Genomic DNA, 16838 nt, shown 5'->3' with positions numbered 1-16838 from the left:
AAATTGTCGAGCAGCCGGTTGCATAAGCTCAGGGTGCCAGGTCGAACGGTGTAGGTTGATTCGAGCCGGTAATCGCATGGTGTGAAAAGCGCCTTATCAGTCATCCTCAAGTAGCTCGTTCTCAGCGGAAGAGTATCAGAAGCCGAAAACGAAAAATGAGTTGCGGCACATGCAGACTAGGAAACCTGGGGATTGAAAGCTTGTGTGAGAGAGTCCGCTCGCGCGTTGGGCCTCTGTGTTACCCGTTAATCCGGTCGGGCTGATGGCTAAGTGTAAAAGGCCTTCCCCATAGAGTGTAATCGACTCGCGGATCTCCTGGATTTGGTTGTGCTTAGGCATTCTTGGGTAGTTTGGGAGAAAAGGCAGACGGCACAGTCAATATTGTAAGGCGACAACCTCCAGATGGCGTGAGGCAGCAAAGGTAGTAGAGCAATGATGGTGCCCACATGGGACGATCGAGGAATCGACTCTCACTGGATGTGACGGCCTGTCAGCGGATGTCACCGTGAACTCGGCGTAGATCCTGAGTGGTGTTTTCTCGATGAAGTCAGCAACCCAGCCAGACATGGAAATGGATTGATTGTATGCATCCCGTCAACCTGTCAGCGTAGGAATTTTGTCCTGTATTGACGGTATTCCATTTTCAATTTGGCGCCCTTCTCGCGGCCTCGACTTGACATTCCCTGTACCTTGCCCTTATAGTCAGCTTTGGGATCGGGCTCCAAGGCCATGACTGTTCTTACACGTAATAGCCTGTGTAATTTTCTCATGGGGGTAAGCCAACATCGTTAAGGGTTCTGGGAAGAAAGGATCAAGATCGCAATGAACTCTCTGTTCCCTGCAATCCGGTCGAGGTGCTATTGTCCAGATCCACTCGGCCCCATTTGCCGTCGAACTGCCCACGTAGGCGGCGTTTAGAGCGCTTGTCCCGTTGAGGCCCCAGGTGTGTAATCTCGTTCATTGACTGAAGATATTTCTATGATTGAAGAAACATCACACACAGCCGCTGATAAGCGAAAGGGGGAAGCACTCGCAGGTACCGGAATCTTGGATGGCCTTGCGTTCTTTCGCACGTCATCAAATTGGCACCAGGAAAGAACCTTGTCGGTTACACGGTTTTCCCTCCATTTCAGGGGTGTATTTCTGCCCTGCCGTGCCACTTGAGAGGTTCTAGGTTGCTGGGCCGAGATAGCTAGCATGCGGCAAGGCCCCCTTCGGTTCTTTGCGCACCTTCTGGCCCTCTTTTCGTCCGTTTCTTTTTCCTTTATTATTTTATTTTTTCCTGCGTTCCTTCGCCCCCTCTCAATTTGATTCCGGCATATGCAGAGGTGTCCAACGCTAACCCTTGATCCTCAATCTTGCCCTTTCTTAAACATCGCAGATCCTGTGATTTTGTCAGCCTATATTTCTCATACATCGCGTGTTGAAGTACCCTTGCATGCAATTTTCTGCTTTGCAAATCCCGTCACCAATTTCTCACAACAGGAAACAGAATACTAACCTAACCGAAGAGGTTTACTTGCAAGCGCCTCCAGCCCGCTGATTCTCACCTCCATCGAAATGAGTCGCATTTGATTGCAGAGGGTAATTTCGGAAACCAAGGCCAAAACTGCGAATTCACCTGATTTAGACCAAACAGCGGTGGGATAGCTGATGAGAGACAGCGATTGGTCGTCTCATGATTCGGCAATCCTGTAGTCACGCAACTCTTATCGCCGTTGGTCGTTCTGCTGAATGACCCTTCTATCACAGGCTGCAGCACACAAGCTTTCCCAGCCACCCAGCCTCCTGATATTGATGCACATGGGTGGCCACGGGGTTCGGAGGGTGGAGGAAAGAGCAAAATGGTAGAGCGATGGAAGACTAGGCAACAAAAGCCTCTCACGAGAGCTGAATGCTGGAAGAGAGTGTAAGAGAGTCGTAAGAGAGTGATAGTTCGACAGAAGCTCCCAATATATAGAGAATGTTCGTAACTCCGCACGTCCGCTGGAGAGCAGAATCGGAAGCACTTGAGCTGGCGTCTCGCCATCACAGCTCCCTTTTATATCTCTGGCGGCCCCATGGTCCATTGCAGCCCGAGGATGGGGAATCTGACCTGAGACAGACTGGATGCCCGACAAAAATCGCCACGGGAGCGCGGGTTGGGGTCTGAGTGGAGGAGGTATGGGACGGCCTGGACCAGGCTCCGGCCATTCATAGATCTCCCCTAAAATTTCGCTTTCCAAGCCAGAGCGGGGTCAATTCGGAGGAAGGAGCGAATTGGCGGCCAGAAAGTGAGGGACGGGCGGAATTGGGGGGTTGGGATTGGAGAGAAATGGAGGAATTGGGAACGTGAGTGTCAAAGGGGGGGTGGGAAGGAAACCTCCGGGGATGGCCCAATGCCCAATGGATCAATCGCCCATCCCATCCCCCCTCTCAATTGAGGTCACTGTCCTCGTCATGGACTTTCCCGTCGGAGGGAAGACTCTCCGGTGAAGGCTATATAAACCCTCTTCTCATCCTTCGTCGTCCTCTTCCTCTTCCTCTTCCTCTTCCTTCTCTTCTACCTCATCAAGTGCGGTTGTCAGTTTGACGTGCATTCAAATCATCGCGATCTTGCCCTCGTGTTTTCTCCTATACCTTCATCCTCTCGGATCTAGACCTCAGTTCTGCTTTGTGACTCAAGAGTCTTCATCTTATCGTCCTCCATTATCTTGTTCCTGACGCTGTTGTGAACCAAGCAACAAGACGAGTCATCATGGCGACCCATCACTACCAGTCTCCTTCTCTTCCCATCAATGTTCCCTCTAAAGCTCCTGCTCCTGCCAGCCTCTATCCCATCACCAGAGTCGCTGGGTCTCCTCCAGATATCTCCGACACCAGCACTACTGCAGGAAGCCGCACCTCTGCAGGTTTCAGCTACAGCTCTGGCAGCATTGGTGGCGATTATGAATCGAGCTCTGCCTCGTATTCTGGTGTGGATGTTGTCGACGTTCTCAACGACCGTATGCAGGACGTCTTCGACCCCACACCTTTGGACAGGGGATTGGCAGTACAGGCACAAACGTAAGCAATCCTATTTGTGATTCCAAGGGATTCCAGCTGCCTTTGGATTGGGCTTGATTTTCAGATTTTGCCATGCAACAGAAGCTAGAGGGAACCAAGCTGACAACGCATAAATCAGTTCCGGCCAACTGAATGCCAAACAGCGAGAGCTTTTGGAATTGCAAGCCCTGGCGCAACGTCGTCTAAAAGGAGTCCGGGCCACTTTCAACGACGGCATCAAAGTTGCTCGCGAGACCAAGCGTGACTTGGAATGGACCCAGAAGCGTGTGAAGTGAGTCCTAAAGTTTCCTCAAGAGCCCTCCTGTATCACATATACGACTGTGGATGGACTCCGCTCCGCCGGCGGGGAGCACAGGCGCCCGCTGCGCTCCGCTGTCAACATATTTCTTGGCAGCGCAGTTGCTGCAGCAGTTGCTGCATGACGGCCGAAGCCTCCAGAATCCAAATACTCCAAATACTAACAGATCATGTACATAGTGCTCTCAAGGCGAAGGCCGAGAATAACTTTCCCGATGAGTATAGACGGGCGACCAAGAAGTACACTCTTGACGACAACTGATCCCAAGATAAAGGCCCATATTGGCCCATTGGTCCGGTTTCACATCGGTCCAGATTTTCGGAGGCATACCTCTATTTGGCAACGACGATAATGGTTTTGTATAGGGTAAAATTGGTTTTCTGGGTTCGCATCCGGCGTGAGGTTTTGATAGGCGACTTGATCTTTTTGCGGTATCTCGCGACTGAAGGGATTTTGGGATGGTACATGTCTTTGCTTTTTCCTCGGGCGCCGTCTTCTTGGGTGAACGCGTCACTCTACCATAGTATGCTGAATCTGGCGGAATATAACTTTGGTATTCGGATACTGTTTCTTTGAAAACATCAAGAGTAGTAGTCGCGCTTGCGGTGGCGGGCGAGAGCATAGCCATAAGGTAACATACACGTGCCAGGAATGCGGCCCACCGTGCATCAGCCTAGAGCAGCCAGGTGAATAGGGAGTCACAATCAGACTTGTGACGAGCAGGGGCTGGGTCATGTGCCCACCCGAATCACATTAAATCACCCTTGAAGCGGGATGGGCTTGTGGGGGGAGTGTGGCACGGTCCTCTGAGGTATCCTGCAGTGCATTCCAAGGGATTCCCCCGGGTCTCACGAGCGATAATCTCTGCGATACATTCTATACCTCGTATACCTCTTGGAAGAACTGGGCCTGGGACAGCCAGATCTCGCAGTACGTACGCGTTGACTTGAGGGTGGGGGAACCTTTGTCGTCATTTCCGGTCGTCGACGTCCTCCGGAAACCCCCACCTCGAATGAGCGGAACTGGAACCGTCTGCTGACTCCACTCCGCCAGCGGACATGGCTGTACCGCCTGTTCCGCTCCGCCCCATGGTTAGGACGCTCCTGGTTGCCGCTTTAAGGCGGGTAATGCATGTCCTTCTACGGGCTGTAGTCGGTGCTCTCTAGACGTCGAAGCGCCTATCATCACACAGCCCATGGCCGGAAAAGATGGTTGTCAAAGTAGCTAAATCATGTATCAAAGCCTCCAGTGCACAAAGTGAAGTTGTTGGCAGTAATCAGACTGGGCAATAGTTGTGTTGAAAGGTGTGAGATGAGTGACTGGTTGGTGGCTCTAGACTATGTATTACAAGATATTAGCTTGTAGCGGTTCCTCGAAGGGTCACACCACTTTTAGCCCTTCAACTCGACAGTTAGTGAAAATACTTGCAGTAAGGAATCACAAGAGGCACAAGATGAGGGAGATTTTATTACCGCGATGTGGAGTACATCATCCCCTGGCTAGGTGGAATAAAGCCCAGTAGTAAGTAAAATGAAGGCTATACCAACCAATAATGTGCTAGTCATTGATGAACAACACAGAAATAGATCGATTAGCTCCATGATAGTGCGTGAGCACGAGCATTTCAATTGAAATTGGAGAAAGGAGGGAGAGGGAGTGGGAAGTAAGTATCTACCCCGAAGTAGATAGACCATCGTCAATTTGCGACAAAGGAGAAGTCGATCCATCAGAGACCAAGGCCGTGCCTGCCGTTTTAGGTCGTGACTACTATTGAAATTTTGGGGGGAAAAGGAAGGAACGCATTATTGGCAAATCAATCATGCCTAAATCTCTAGACAGATGCTCACGATTTTTCTTCTTCTAAATATTGCATTAGTGTGACATTTATTTGATCCTCATCGTTGTTTTCTTATTTTCTGTTCTCGAGATGGGAGTGTTTGTTTGACTTTGCCCGGGTGTTTCATTTTCCTGGCTCGCTTGGTCAGGGGCTCGGGGTTGAGGGGTGTACTATATTTGGATCTGAACTGTCCCTCTGACTTTGAGTCCATAAAACTATGCTTAACTATAGATGTCACTGATAATATGTATATAGAAGTGGTGGGGCCATTTGGCACACCCATTAGCGTCTACGGGACGCTCCCATGAACCTTTGAATAAACTGATTGTCCTCGTTCCCATTTATGTGCCTCAGGGGCTAATCATTTGCTAACCGTTTCTAGACTAAGAAATGAAACCATTATTTCCTAGGGAACCTCGAAGCGTCCGTGTCCAGCAAGCTTCGCTTATTCTCCCAGTGATGAACTGCTCACTACACTGCGAATGTCGCCGGCATCCTCACAGTACATCACTTAACCACCGCACGACATCATGTAACCACGACACAGCGCCGTAGATACCATTTCAATCTCAAATTTGATCATCCCTCTTCCACCATCTCAAGAGTCTCCCGCTTTCGATCTATATTCATACATACCCATATCAGAAATGTGTCACAACAAGAATCACTTCGAACAAACACTGGAAGGGAGTCTTACCAGTACCGCTCAAGGAACTTCGTCAGAACTGGCTTCATGTCCTTCCATGGGTCTTGAATAAAGTTCGGCTGGAAGTAGGCCATCGCACCGCCGAGAGTCTTGATTCCGTCGGACCATCTGACCAAGTCGTCATTTCGGAACTGTTTGCGATTCGGCGCAGTATATACATAAGGCGGTGGAGGTGGTCGGCGTTGGTTCACCATGACCCTCTTGTTGCTTTGCTCCACAGGCTTGTATGCTCCCGGTCTGGGCACTCCCAGCTTGGATGCCACACTAGGGAGAGGGTTTGCGATAACTCGGTTGTTAGCGCTCGCAGTGGGCTTTGCATAATGATCTATTCAGAACGCCAGAGGTTCGAGATCGTTACTATATCGAGATATCAAAAATAGACCTGACACTTACTATTTGGGACAGAATTACTCTTGACTGGCTCCTGGTGGCGGTTTCTTGTGTCCAACGAATTGCCAGGATGCCTGCCATTAACCCTGACGTTTGTGGTAGGAGCAGGAGGGATGATCCCGTTGGTTTTATTCTCCATACTCACAGGTGCACCTGTGGCTTTTGCGGCCTCATTCATCGTTTCTCCATGCAGTGGTTGGGTCTTCCATTCCTCGTAGAGAGGCAAGCGAGGTTTGGCCCGTCGGGGGCTCTGGAGGTGTGGCTGACTCGGCACCGTCTGATGCTTGGGCATCCTATCTGCCGGATTGCCAGGCTTAATGGGAGTGTAGTCCTTTACAGTGTCGGGAGCCCATTCTTGAAGGAACTCGTATTCTCTCTGTGACACCTCCTTCTTCAGAATTTGTTTGGGGGTGGAAGTGCCGGCTGCCATCGTTGTTAGATATGTCGAGTAGGTTTTGCGGTTGTGTAACGTGTAGTAAGCTAAAAAGATGGAGGAACACTGTAAGTACAGCAAGGAAAGGGCCTTTTAAAGGTGTGGAGCAAGCAAAAGAAACACAGAAGTTGGAAATGGGAGGAAAGAGGGAAGGTGTGTGTCGAGCCGCGAAGTGAAGCGGACGAGGGAATCAGCTTCCTGCCGCACTATCTTGAAAGAATACAATTCACGTTATTGTAAGTTATTCACTCCTATACATCATACAGTCACTTTTGCGCACGTCAGCGACGCAGGAGGTGTGCTGTACCTACCATCAAGGTGTCTTGACTCTGCGTGCTCCCAAATGAGTCGCTTTATAAGGAGATCTAAGCAGATATCATATTTAGTATTCGGCAGGAATGGGTTGGAGCTTTGATCTCTGATGCGAGAGTGGCCCAAACAGATCGGAATCTTCCATAGATACCAAATAGTCAAGGAAAAATATAGAGACCGCTGGGCTAGATGCAACCGAGGGTCAGGAATAACACGAGTAATACGATGAGGTTCCACTCAGACAATGGGTTAATCATGGAATGAACTGTATTCTAAACAAAAGCAGTGTCATCCTGCAGCTAAAGCTGTGACTAGATTTATTACAGAAGTCAAATACCAATATTGCACTCATGGGGCAGGGGTAGTATCGTTCCGTTTTTCAGTTCGTGTGACGTTTTGGCATGCAGCCTAAATTGGGTCTAAAATCCAGCTACTAATGGAGAATTAGTCCCTCAGGCTTCCTTCGAAGGGTGCCTGCCTCCAGGCAGAACAGACATCCGCAACAGATGGAGGGATCAATGTCGTAGCCTCTATGCTACGCTGGGAAGAGAGCTTTCTTTTCTCATACAGCAAGGGTCTCCGTGATGTTCTACTATTACGCCGCAGCTCAGTAAACCAGAGTACAGCAAGTCTCGGTTGGAAGAAACCACACCATCTTTGAACGCACCGTGTTCTAGTGTTATTGTTTAAAATTAGCATCTAATTAAGCTTACAAGCGAATAGCCAACGTAGCAACAATCCTTAGGTACTCTCACACCCAAGAGAGAGCAAACCCTCTCTAAGCACCAGAACGCTCTGCCTCAATAGCGTTGTTGATAACCTGCACGAAGCGACCAACCTTATCCACATCTTTCTTTGCCGTCTGAATACCACTGAAGATCTTCTTGACACCTACTCCAATGGTTCCGTCATCAGAAATACTGCCAATCCCTGCAAGGGCCTGCCCGATTTCCTGCTCGTCAAATGCGCCGGAACTATGCAAGATGTGCTTTAGCTCATCGTACGTCATAACGTTTGGAACCATGATATCGGCATCAAAGGAGCTGAACAAATCAAGCTGCTTCATCACAAATCTCTGCGTCGTGGTTGCTATAATCAAGAGCCGGCGACCCTTGTTAGGATGTTTCCTCAACACGGCCTGCAGAGTCTGCAAGATTGTGTTGCTGAAGCGAGGGCCGACAGGAACCCACTCGATAAGCTTCTCAAGGTTGTCGATGACGACAACACTTGTGCGACTCTTGTAAGCATCGTCGAAGACTTTGATGATGCGCTGAACCTTTGCCGTCTCGCTGAAGCCGCCCATGTCCTCGGGACTGATCAACTTGATAAAAGGGAATCCAGAGTCAATAGCAATTCGAGCTGCGAGAGCCGTCTTGCCACTTGCAGTGGGCCCATGTAGCAAGACCGAAAACAAGGGCGACGATTCATCCTCCCCAACTTGCTTGACGAACAGGCCACCCTCCTTAAGAATTTCATTGATAACGGGGGAGAAGTGGGTGATACCATGTTGAATGCGACTAGAGAGCTCTTCTTCGGAGACACCAAACGCGGGTGTGACCTCTTCCAACGCATGGTGGAAGTCGGACCGGTTGACCTTCATGTTCACCACATCGTCGCTGATACTGGCCGTCGTACCCGCCTTTATATGCCGGGAGAATGCAAAAGAAGATGCGGACTTCACAAGACCAGATATTTCAGCACCAGAAAAGTTCTTGGTCATCAGGGCCAGCTCAGCCAAGTCAACATCATCGTCCATGACGTCGTTATCCCGCATCTTTTGGGTGTGAATCTTAAGGATCTGGGCTCGGCCTTTCTCGTCAGGAAGGGAGATCTCCATATGAACTTCGAGACGACCAGGACGCAACAGTGCCTCATCAATCATGTCCTTTCTGTTGGTCATTCCGATAAGCAGAATGTTGTTGAGCTGATCTACACCATCCAGCTTCGAGAGCAGCTGGTTCACCACACTATCACCAACACCTGTACCACCTCCGGCTCCACTGCCACGCTGCTTGCAGACAGCGTCCAGTTCATCAAAGATGATGATGTGAAGACCACTTTCATCTCCCTTTTCTTTGTATTCCTTCTCGGCGTCTGCGAACATTTTACGAATGTTCTCTTCAGACTGACCAACGTACTTGTTAAGTACTTCGGGTCCGTTGATGACCTTAGGCTCCCTGGCATTCAGCATCTTTCCGATCTGACGAGCAATCAATGTTTTACCCGTTCCTGGAGGGCCATAAAGCAGGATACCCTTAACGTGCTGAAGTCCCAATTTCTCCACCAGCCCCGGAGGGAAGATACGGGACGCGAACGCACGACGGAAGATGGTGCTGAACTCGGAATCAAGACCACCGATGCCCATGTTCTCGAACTTGAAGTCAGGTTGGATGATGGAGTTCGCCGCTGGTCGGCGGTTCGAAGGCTTCATGTTGATACCAGTACTAGCGTCCTTGAAGAACGTAATCTGAGAGTGCCTGGTGAGAATACCCCGCGCCGTAGGGTCCGTCTCGACACTGCCACCGCTGGCAGTCTCAGAGGACAGATCGACTCTCTGAACGGTCTTGACGGTCAACAGGAGTGGGATGCTTCGATGATCCATCAAAATCTTTTGGCCGGGGGCGAAAATTTGGTTTTCGAAGTTCTGTACACATCAGGCGCTGCTCTTATTCCACCGGAAGAAGGGGAAGGTACCTTGATCACCACACTTGCCAGCTCATCTTGATCATATGGAGTCTCCACTCGCTTCTTCCCAGCAAACCCAACCTCAATATCTGTAGAACCGACGTAGGCTTGTCCGCCCTGACTGAAGGGATCGTAGATTTGCACCGAAACGGTATCCGTGAAAGCGACACCAGCCCATGTCCGCTGAGGATCAGACATGCTGATTTGTCCCGGGGGGAACCCGTCGAGAGGGCGTGCGGAGAAGACATAGAGGCCGTTGATGAGTAGGAGGAGATCGTGTCCATCGCGGGAGGGTGGGAATTCCTGGGCGGAAACGGCAACTCTAGACACGGTTAAAAGAAGGGCAAGCAAGACAGCGACCACACTTGAACGTACAAGTTTCCAAACGTATACGTATTATCGGGGCTCTTTGTAGGACGTAGCGTCCAGGATCGGCCTGAGCTCACGGGCTTCTCTCCAACGGGGTTCCTCGGAGGCATTTGAGGCGGTCTTCCCGTATACTGGGGTGGCGCTCCGTATCCTGCAGGACTATTTATCAAGCATATCAGCCATTGTCGTCTCATTATCATGCAGTATAAGGCCCATACCTTGCGCCCGACCTGGAGGGGTAGGGGTTCTGTCCTTGAGCTGGGGTGGTATAACCGTCGCCTCGAGAGGGGCGGGAGCCGAAAGGGTTAGGGACCGAAGGATAGTTGTTGCGATTGAACATCTTCAATCCAAGTAGGGGGAGGACTTTGAGTTGTGTATTTAGAGGAAATGCAATGAGTTTCCAGACGAGAACGGGGTATTTATAGGCTGGTTAAGGTGGCGAAGCGATGCTGCCAGCAGCTGTTGCCTTGAAGGTTAAGTACTCGGATGACCAGATTATGACTAGATAGTATATGAGTACAAACGCAATAAGTGAAGCTGAGTATAGGCAGTTAAGTATAGGGAACAAAAAGTGAGGTAGAGGATGGTGAGAAAGAAGAATAGTTGAGAGGTGGCGGTCTCACATTGGATGGGGGGGGAAAGCTCCAGCGCCCGCGACACATGGACCGTAGGTAAGGTACCCAGGGTTCCCGCCCCATCGATCGGTCCGCCCACCTCCGTCTTCGCCGACCGGTCTGGATGACGCTGCTCCTCGTTCACACACCCCGGAGGGAGATCTGATACATTCATCCCCTCCAGTTCATCATACCCACATCTTAAATATGCCTCTGTCAGTATACCCTCTGCTTCCTGTCTTGCCATGCTTGAGTACTTACAGTGTCCTTTTGCAGTCACCTCCTCGGAAAGAAGTCATGGAACGTCTACAACCCAGCGAACATCGAGCGCGTTCGGCGCGACGAGGCCCAGGCCAAAGCCCAAGAAGAGGAGGAAGAGCGTCTCATGCAGGAAGCTGATGCTGAACGAAGGATTCAGATACTCCGCGGTGAACGACCTTCGACTCCACCTCCGCCGCCCCCAGCGCCGTCCGCCCGCCCACAAGACCGGAAAAGTCATACAGAGGATGCAGGGCGCTTTAGAAAGAGAAGGCGCTTAGCAGGAGAGGATGACACGGATAGAGATATTAGATTTGCACAGGAAGATGCACGGTTGGCGCTGGATAGACGGGAACAACAAGCCGCCGCTCGGTCAAGCGATGCGCCACTTCATGATAGTACTGGTCACATTGATCTGTTTCCTTCGGAGGCGAAGCACAAGCCTGTGGAAAAGAATGCAGAGGCAGAAAAGGAGGCGAAAGAAAAGGAACGAGAACTTGAAGACCAATACACGATGCGATTCTCCAATGCGGCGGGGTTTCGGCAGTCTGTTGGGCAAGACCCTTGGTACTCGTCTTCGCAACGCGAGGGTGCAGCTGCTGAATCTATGCCAAGCAAGGATGTCTGGGGAAATGAGGACCCGTTAAGGAGAGAAAGGGAGAAGGCCCGGATGGATGCAAATGATCCACTCGCGGCGATGAGAAAGGGCGTCCGTCAGTTGAAGGCGGTTGAGCAGGAGAGGAAAAGGTGGAACGAGGAACGAGGTCGAGAGCTGGAAGCTCTGAAGGCTTCAGAAAAGCGTCGATCTTCTCACCGCAGTAGGAGGTCGCCATCGCAGGATAGCCTCGAAGGCTTTAGACTCGATCCTTCTCCGGATAGGCGTCGAGATGACAGGGACGGAAGATCCCATCGGCACCATCGGCATCGTAGAGATAGAAGTCGAGATCGTTCGCATCGACGACCCTCTCATTCTGATTCGCGGTCTCATCGTTCTCATCATGATCGACACCGTCGACACAAGGAAACTAGACGCCATGATGAAGACTCCCGATCGAGACGCTGAAGGGTTCAGATCTGCACCGGCAGCTTACAATCCTAGGCTCTCTAGTACACGATCTAAAGCTACGTTCTTTGAGTCGTACTCTTAATCGATTGAAGCAGGTAGCGAGCCTTGTCTATGACTAACGCATTGCGAGAACTATCTATCTACTCCCACAGGAGATGAGTCTGCAACGAGACCTGCAACTTATTGCAGACCCCATTTCTGGGAGCCCTTTTCGGCATCCTGGCTATCCCATTCGATGGTAATATCCAAGGAGCGGGACTTCTCCGACTTCTTCTGGTAGCCCACCTTTCCAGTAATGGTCTGGCCCTTCTTCAAGGGAACGCCCTTCCTTTTCTCATGATCAATGAGAAGAATACTCTGCTGCCAGTGCGTCTCTTTACCATAAGGTCCCGTGGTGAAAGCGACGATGCCCTTCTTCTGCATTTCGGAAGGAACGGCGTCGTCCGCAATCGGTGAGTCCCTCGAGGGCATGAAAAAGATATCGAACCAGATAGCAAAACCGTCCAGCGCGTCAATGTCCTCGGTAAGAGTGACCTGGAATTCCTTCAGGAACGACAGCTCCTCAACAGTGATGGTATGTAGAGGAAGGGGAAGGAAAACGGCAGATTGGCCAGGGATCGATGATGGCTCCACGGTACGGACCAGAGCTTCATCATAGATACCAGTCAGCATGCTGCTCATATTGAAGCCGTACACGCTCTTCCAGAATGAGATGTGGTTTGCGATGAAGTCAGGGTCGGCGAAAGGAGCAACGCGGAGCGTAGCGTGCGAGGGAACCATGAGTCCTCCAGGGGCGAGATAGCGGTCCCGAGCGTAAATGACCGAGTCAAACATGGCCTCGAACAATAAACCGTAGCCCATCCATTCGGAGATAATTATGTCAACTTGCTGGACTGGCAGCGTGACTTCCTCAATTTTACCGCGGATGCACCTGGAAGTTCAGACATCAGCTGTCAGTCGCGCAACTGGAGGAAACAAAGATACTGCGAAACATACGTTATGATATCACCGAACCCATTCTCATAGATGATTTCCTTGGCTCTATCGATGATGTTGGAATTATCGACCGAGATAACCTTCTTCGCACCGGCCTTCGCACAGAACATTGACAGAATGCCAGTTCCGCAACCGACATCAAGGACAACCTTATCCTTGAACACGTGTTTGTTCTCATATACGAAGTCGCGGTAGGAATCAGTGCGGATGGTATCCTTAAGCATGGACTCGTGAATTCCTAGATGGGCAGCGCGTTAGTAGAAGAAACCAAGCAGCCCCAGGGTCAGGAAAAACATACCGTTGTAGGCGTAGGAAGTGAAGTAATCCGCATCAATTTCTTCGACCCTGTTAGCGGCCTTTTGAGCGGACGCAGCACTGAGGGTAGAGCCAAGCTTCTCATCCTCCTTGGTCAGTTGCTCTTCCATAGACTTCTGCACGGCCTCTCTATATTCGGAGAACTGAGTCTGAAGGCGTTCTAAGTCTTCCTGGAGCTCGATCACGCGTCTTTCAGCGTCAGAACCACCAGTTGTCTCGGGGGTTTCGTCCTCAATGTCATCCAGACTGTAGAGAAGGGCATCGTCCTCCAGCACGGGCTTCAGATAAGCATCATCCTCGAATTTGTCGGTGGAAGAGACGTCGGGAGACATGTTGCCTTCCTTCACCTGAGTCCGGACATAGTTGACCAACTTGATCGTGCCCAGGAAGTCCAAGTCTGATAGCGAAACACAAGTTGAGATAGGTTAGCCATAATTCATATCAAGTGTAACGTCCAACAGACATTCGTCCGCGTTTGCGCAACGGAGGGAAATATCAGATGCTAAATCGAAGTACAATTGACTACACACCGAGCTCCTTTTGAATCCTCCGTAGGTCAAAGTTGTACTTTTCTTTGGTCTCCTTGAGCATGGCCCGCACGTCGGGGTAGACCTTCTCGGAGAACAAGCCAACGACGGGCTGGGTATCATCATCGGGCTCGACATCTTCCCATCCTTCCTCGTTGCTTACATCCGAACCATCGGAAGAGACGGAGCGTGCATCATCGTCTCTGGGCAGACGCTCAGAGGGGAGGGCGGAAGCAGACATGGCGCAACTGCGGGGAAACAAAACCAATTGAGACGGTTATTTTTGTAGGAGCGGGACTGATATGGATCGTCTTAAGCGTCAACTAAATGAGATTGATCCAAAGACACCGTCACTAGATATCGCAAAGAAACAGAACGAGGATGTCGAAGCAAATGGTTGCTGCCGACAGAATTCTGTATGGAAGTACCTGAGGAGGGGTAGAGTCGAGAATCCCGCCGGAGAAAAAAAAGTCAAAAATTCGAGGGGAGAAAATTGGAAAATTCTCGGAAAAGGCAGCAGCCCCGCCGGCTTGGGACTCGATTGTTTATCCACCTGACGGGCCCAGAACTGCGATAACAGCCTGAGGCCGTCGGCTTCCCCGCCAACAACAGCGTCACCGCTTCCCTCACAGCATCGCAGACCAACAATCCCTCTTGCTCGCCTGCCAGATACCCCCCCTTGAAGTCCACTGTTATTACCATTGCAGCTGCAGAGAGTCCGTGACACTCTGTTTGTTTGACCTACTCTCCCTTACATGTCCCTCTAGCTGGTGTGCTGCCCGCGAGGAGCCACTATCCCCTCCGCCTTCACTCCCTCCCTGTTTTGGTTTTGTTGCCAATACAAACAACCATGGCCTTCTTCTTCAACCGCGGTCGGTCCCGCCAGCCTTCGGACATTGCCAGATCAATTAAAGAACTCTTGGTGAGGCTACGAGAATCGCCAACCACTGCCAAGGTTCGTCGCTCAGATCTGTTATGTTTACGTCTACGGTTGCCGATAAGCAGCTTTCAAAACAAAGGAGTACTGACCCCATCCCGTACTCCGACAGGTCGAAGATGAGCTGGCGAAGCAACTATCTCAGATGAAACTTATTGTCCAGGGTACTCAAGGTATGTCTCATGCATGAACCCCTACCAATGGCTCTCTTTCTCCCGGAACAAGTGCAGGAGCCGAGAAGGGCTTCTAAATGTACGTCGGCTGATGTGAGCTTGCCTTTCAGAAATCGAGGTGTCCCCCGAACAAGTCCAGGCATTAGTGCAGGCTACCCTGCAGGAAGACTTGCTCTACGAACTAGCCCAAGGGCTTCATCGCCTGCCCTTCGAAGCCCGGAAAGACACACAAACCATCTTCTCACACATCCTCCGTTTCAAACCTGTCAATGCAAACCATGCAGACCCTCCTGTCATTTCCTACATTGTCCACAAACGACCCGAAATCATCATCGAACTGTGCAAGGGCTATGAACATAGCCAAAGTGCCATGCCATGCGGCACTATCTTGCGAGAAGCGCTGAAGTTTGATGTTATCGCGGCGATCATCCTCTATGACCAGTCGGAAGACGGGGAGCCAGCGATTCGCCTGACGGAGGTCCAGCCAGGCGTGCCTCAAGAGGGCAATGGTATATTCTGGAGGTTCTTCTACTGGATCGACCGAGGGAGCTTCGAACTGAGTGCCGACTCTTTCACAACGTTTAGGGTGAGTGTTTGTGTCAGCCTTGGGAACCATGTCGTCTCGGAAGCTAACTGATGTGCAGGAGATATTGACCCGCCATAAATCCATCGTTACGGGTTATCTAGCCACGAACTTTGATCTCTTCTTCTCCAAATTCAACGAAGTACTTGTTCAGTCTAGCTCGTATGTCACGAAACGACAAAGCATCAAGCTACTAGGAGAGATCCTCCTGGACCGAACGAACTACAATGTGATGATGGCCTATGTGGAGAGCGGGGAGAATCTCAAGTTGTGTATGAAACTGCTGCGGGACGACCGAAAGATGGTCCAGTACGAAGGCTTCCACGTGTTCAAGGTATGTGGGCAGATTCCAGCTTGGTCCGCTGCAAGGACCCAGGCCACTGACCGTTATTACATTACAGGTATTTGTTGCCAACCCCAATAAATCGGTTGCGGTGCAGCGGATTTTGATCAACAACCGTGATCGGCTGTTGAAATTCTTACCGAGGTTCCTAGAGGACCGGACGGACGACGATCAATTTACGGATGAGAAAAGTTTCCTGGTGCGCCAGATCGAGCTTCTCCCCAAGGAGCCGATTGAGCCAGCACGCTCCGCGCGCGAAGCGTCTCGCTCCGGCATCAACACGGCAGCAGTGGCCTGAAGGCCTGGGAGTCGAGAATTAAGCTGCGACCATTGGCAGGGAAACGGCCAATCTATCGATCCTCCCGTGCCAATATGCTTTTTACCCCTGCTTGTCCTTTGTTGACTATGTGCGGGTCTGCGTCGGAGGGCCGTGTGCACTGGGGGCACGCTAAGGCCGCGGTGCCGTTTGTTTGCATTGAAGGCGAGCTGGTTTCTAGCCTTCTCGGAGTTTTACAGTGGGTTGTCACAATCTAAAGGGAAAGAAAGGAGACAGAAATTAGGGTTTGATTTTAAAACCTGAAAATCGGCAGAAGGCGAAGGGCAGAAAGGAGAAAGAAGTGCACGAGAATAAAGAATCGCCCCAAAGGGCAGCAGTCCTTGCATGTAAGTAACGCGGGATGTAGATAAAGTCAGTAGGCAAATCATGGAAGTGGATCAGAGCGTTTACGGGATACTACTAGTAACTACGCTGTAGAGATCCTGGAAATAAAAACCGGGAACTGTAAGTTTATCATCCATGCATATAATAATGCAGGATTGCAGGACTGCTACTAGTAGACGACTAGTACTAGTAGACAAAGGACGGAGAATTTCACACAGACCTGACTGAATTCTTCACCCGAGCAACAACTTACCCCCTCCTTCCTCTCTGTCAAGGGGGAGGGAGCGAAG

At 50.7% G+C, this 16838-nt stretch overlaps 6 protein-coding genes across 6 annotated transcripts; 3 read left to right on the top strand and 3 right to left on the bottom strand.

Annotated features, from left to right (window-relative positions):
• Positions 1–2546: 2546 nt before the first annotated feature.
• Positions 2547–3884, top strand: BDQ94DRAFT_27101 (KxDL motif-containing protein). The gene is made up of 3 exons (XM_026775377.1): positions 2547–3045; positions 3164–3316; positions 3523–3884. Exons 1-3 carry the CDS (start codon positions 2738–2740, stop codon positions 3602–3604), a joined length of 543 nt encoding a protein of 180 aa, XP_026626899.1. The 5' UTR covers positions 2547–2737; the 3' UTR covers positions 3605–3884.
• Positions 3885–5873: 1989 nt separating this feature from the next.
• On the bottom strand, positions 5874–6706 carry BDQ94DRAFT_169944 (uncharacterized protein; the record flags this gene model as incomplete). The annotated part of the gene is made up of 2 exons (XM_026771382.1): positions 5874–6211; positions 6280–6706. 2 exons carry the CDS (start codon positions 6704–6706, stop codon positions 5874–5876), a joined length of 765 nt encoding a protein of 254 aa, XP_026626898.1.
• Positions 6707–7652: 946 nt separating this feature from the next.
• On the bottom strand, positions 7653–10685 carry BDQ94DRAFT_27092 (AAA family ATPase SEC18). The gene is made up of 4 exons (XM_026775376.1): positions 10294–10685; positions 10082–10234; positions 9716–10028; positions 7653–9665 (listed from the first exon to the last, which is right to left on the bottom strand). Exons 1-4 carry the CDS (start codon positions 10413–10415, stop codon positions 7800–7802), a joined length of 2454 nt encoding a protein of 817 aa, XP_026626897.1. The 5' UTR covers positions 10416–10685; the 3' UTR covers positions 7653–7799.
• A 211-nt stretch (positions 10686–10896) lies between these two features.
• Positions 10897–12095, top strand: BDQ94DRAFT_169942 (uncharacterized protein; the record flags this gene model as incomplete). Its single annotated transcript, XM_026771381.1, has 3 exons — positions 10897–10904; positions 10966–11765; positions 11827–12095. The coding sequence occupies 3 exons, from the start codon at positions 10897–10899 to the stop codon at positions 12093–12095; spliced, it is 1077 nt and encodes a 358-aa protein (XP_026626896.1).
• Positions 12096–12101: 6 nt separating this feature from the next.
• On the bottom strand, positions 12102–14298 carry BDQ94DRAFT_27079 (protein arginine methyltransferase RmtB). Its single transcript, XM_026775375.1, has 4 exons — positions 13855–14298; positions 13308–13721; positions 13010–13247; positions 12102–12944 (listed from the first exon to the last, which is right to left on the bottom strand). The coding sequence occupies exons 1-4, from the start codon at positions 14090–14092 to the stop codon at positions 12194–12196; spliced, it is 1641 nt and encodes a 546-aa protein (XP_026626895.1). The 5' UTR covers positions 14093–14298; the 3' UTR covers positions 12102–12193.
• A 198-nt stretch (positions 14299–14496) lies between these two features.
• On the top strand, positions 14497–16291 carry BDQ94DRAFT_27070 (Mo25 family protein). Its single transcript, XM_026775374.1, has 5 exons — positions 14497–14806; positions 14901–14961; positions 15072–15547; positions 15606–15878; positions 15946–16291. Exons 1-5 carry the CDS (start codon positions 14702–14704, stop codon positions 16183–16185), a joined length of 1155 nt encoding a protein of 384 aa, XP_026626894.1. The 5' UTR covers positions 14497–14701; the 3' UTR covers positions 16186–16291.
• The last annotated feature ends 547 nt before the right edge of the window (positions 16292–16838 follow it).

This window comes from Aspergillus welwitschiae (assembly GCF_003344945.1).
Source record: "Aspergillus welwitschiae strain CBS 139.54b unplaced genomic scaffold BDQ94scaffold_14, whole genome shotgun sequence".
NCBI classification, from domain to species: Eukaryota; Fungi; Ascomycota; class Eurotiomycetes; order Eurotiales; family Aspergillaceae; genus Aspergillus; species Aspergillus welwitschiae.
The sequence above is the reverse complement of the archived record's forward strand: the minus strand, read 5'-3'. Positions and strand labels throughout refer to the sequence as shown.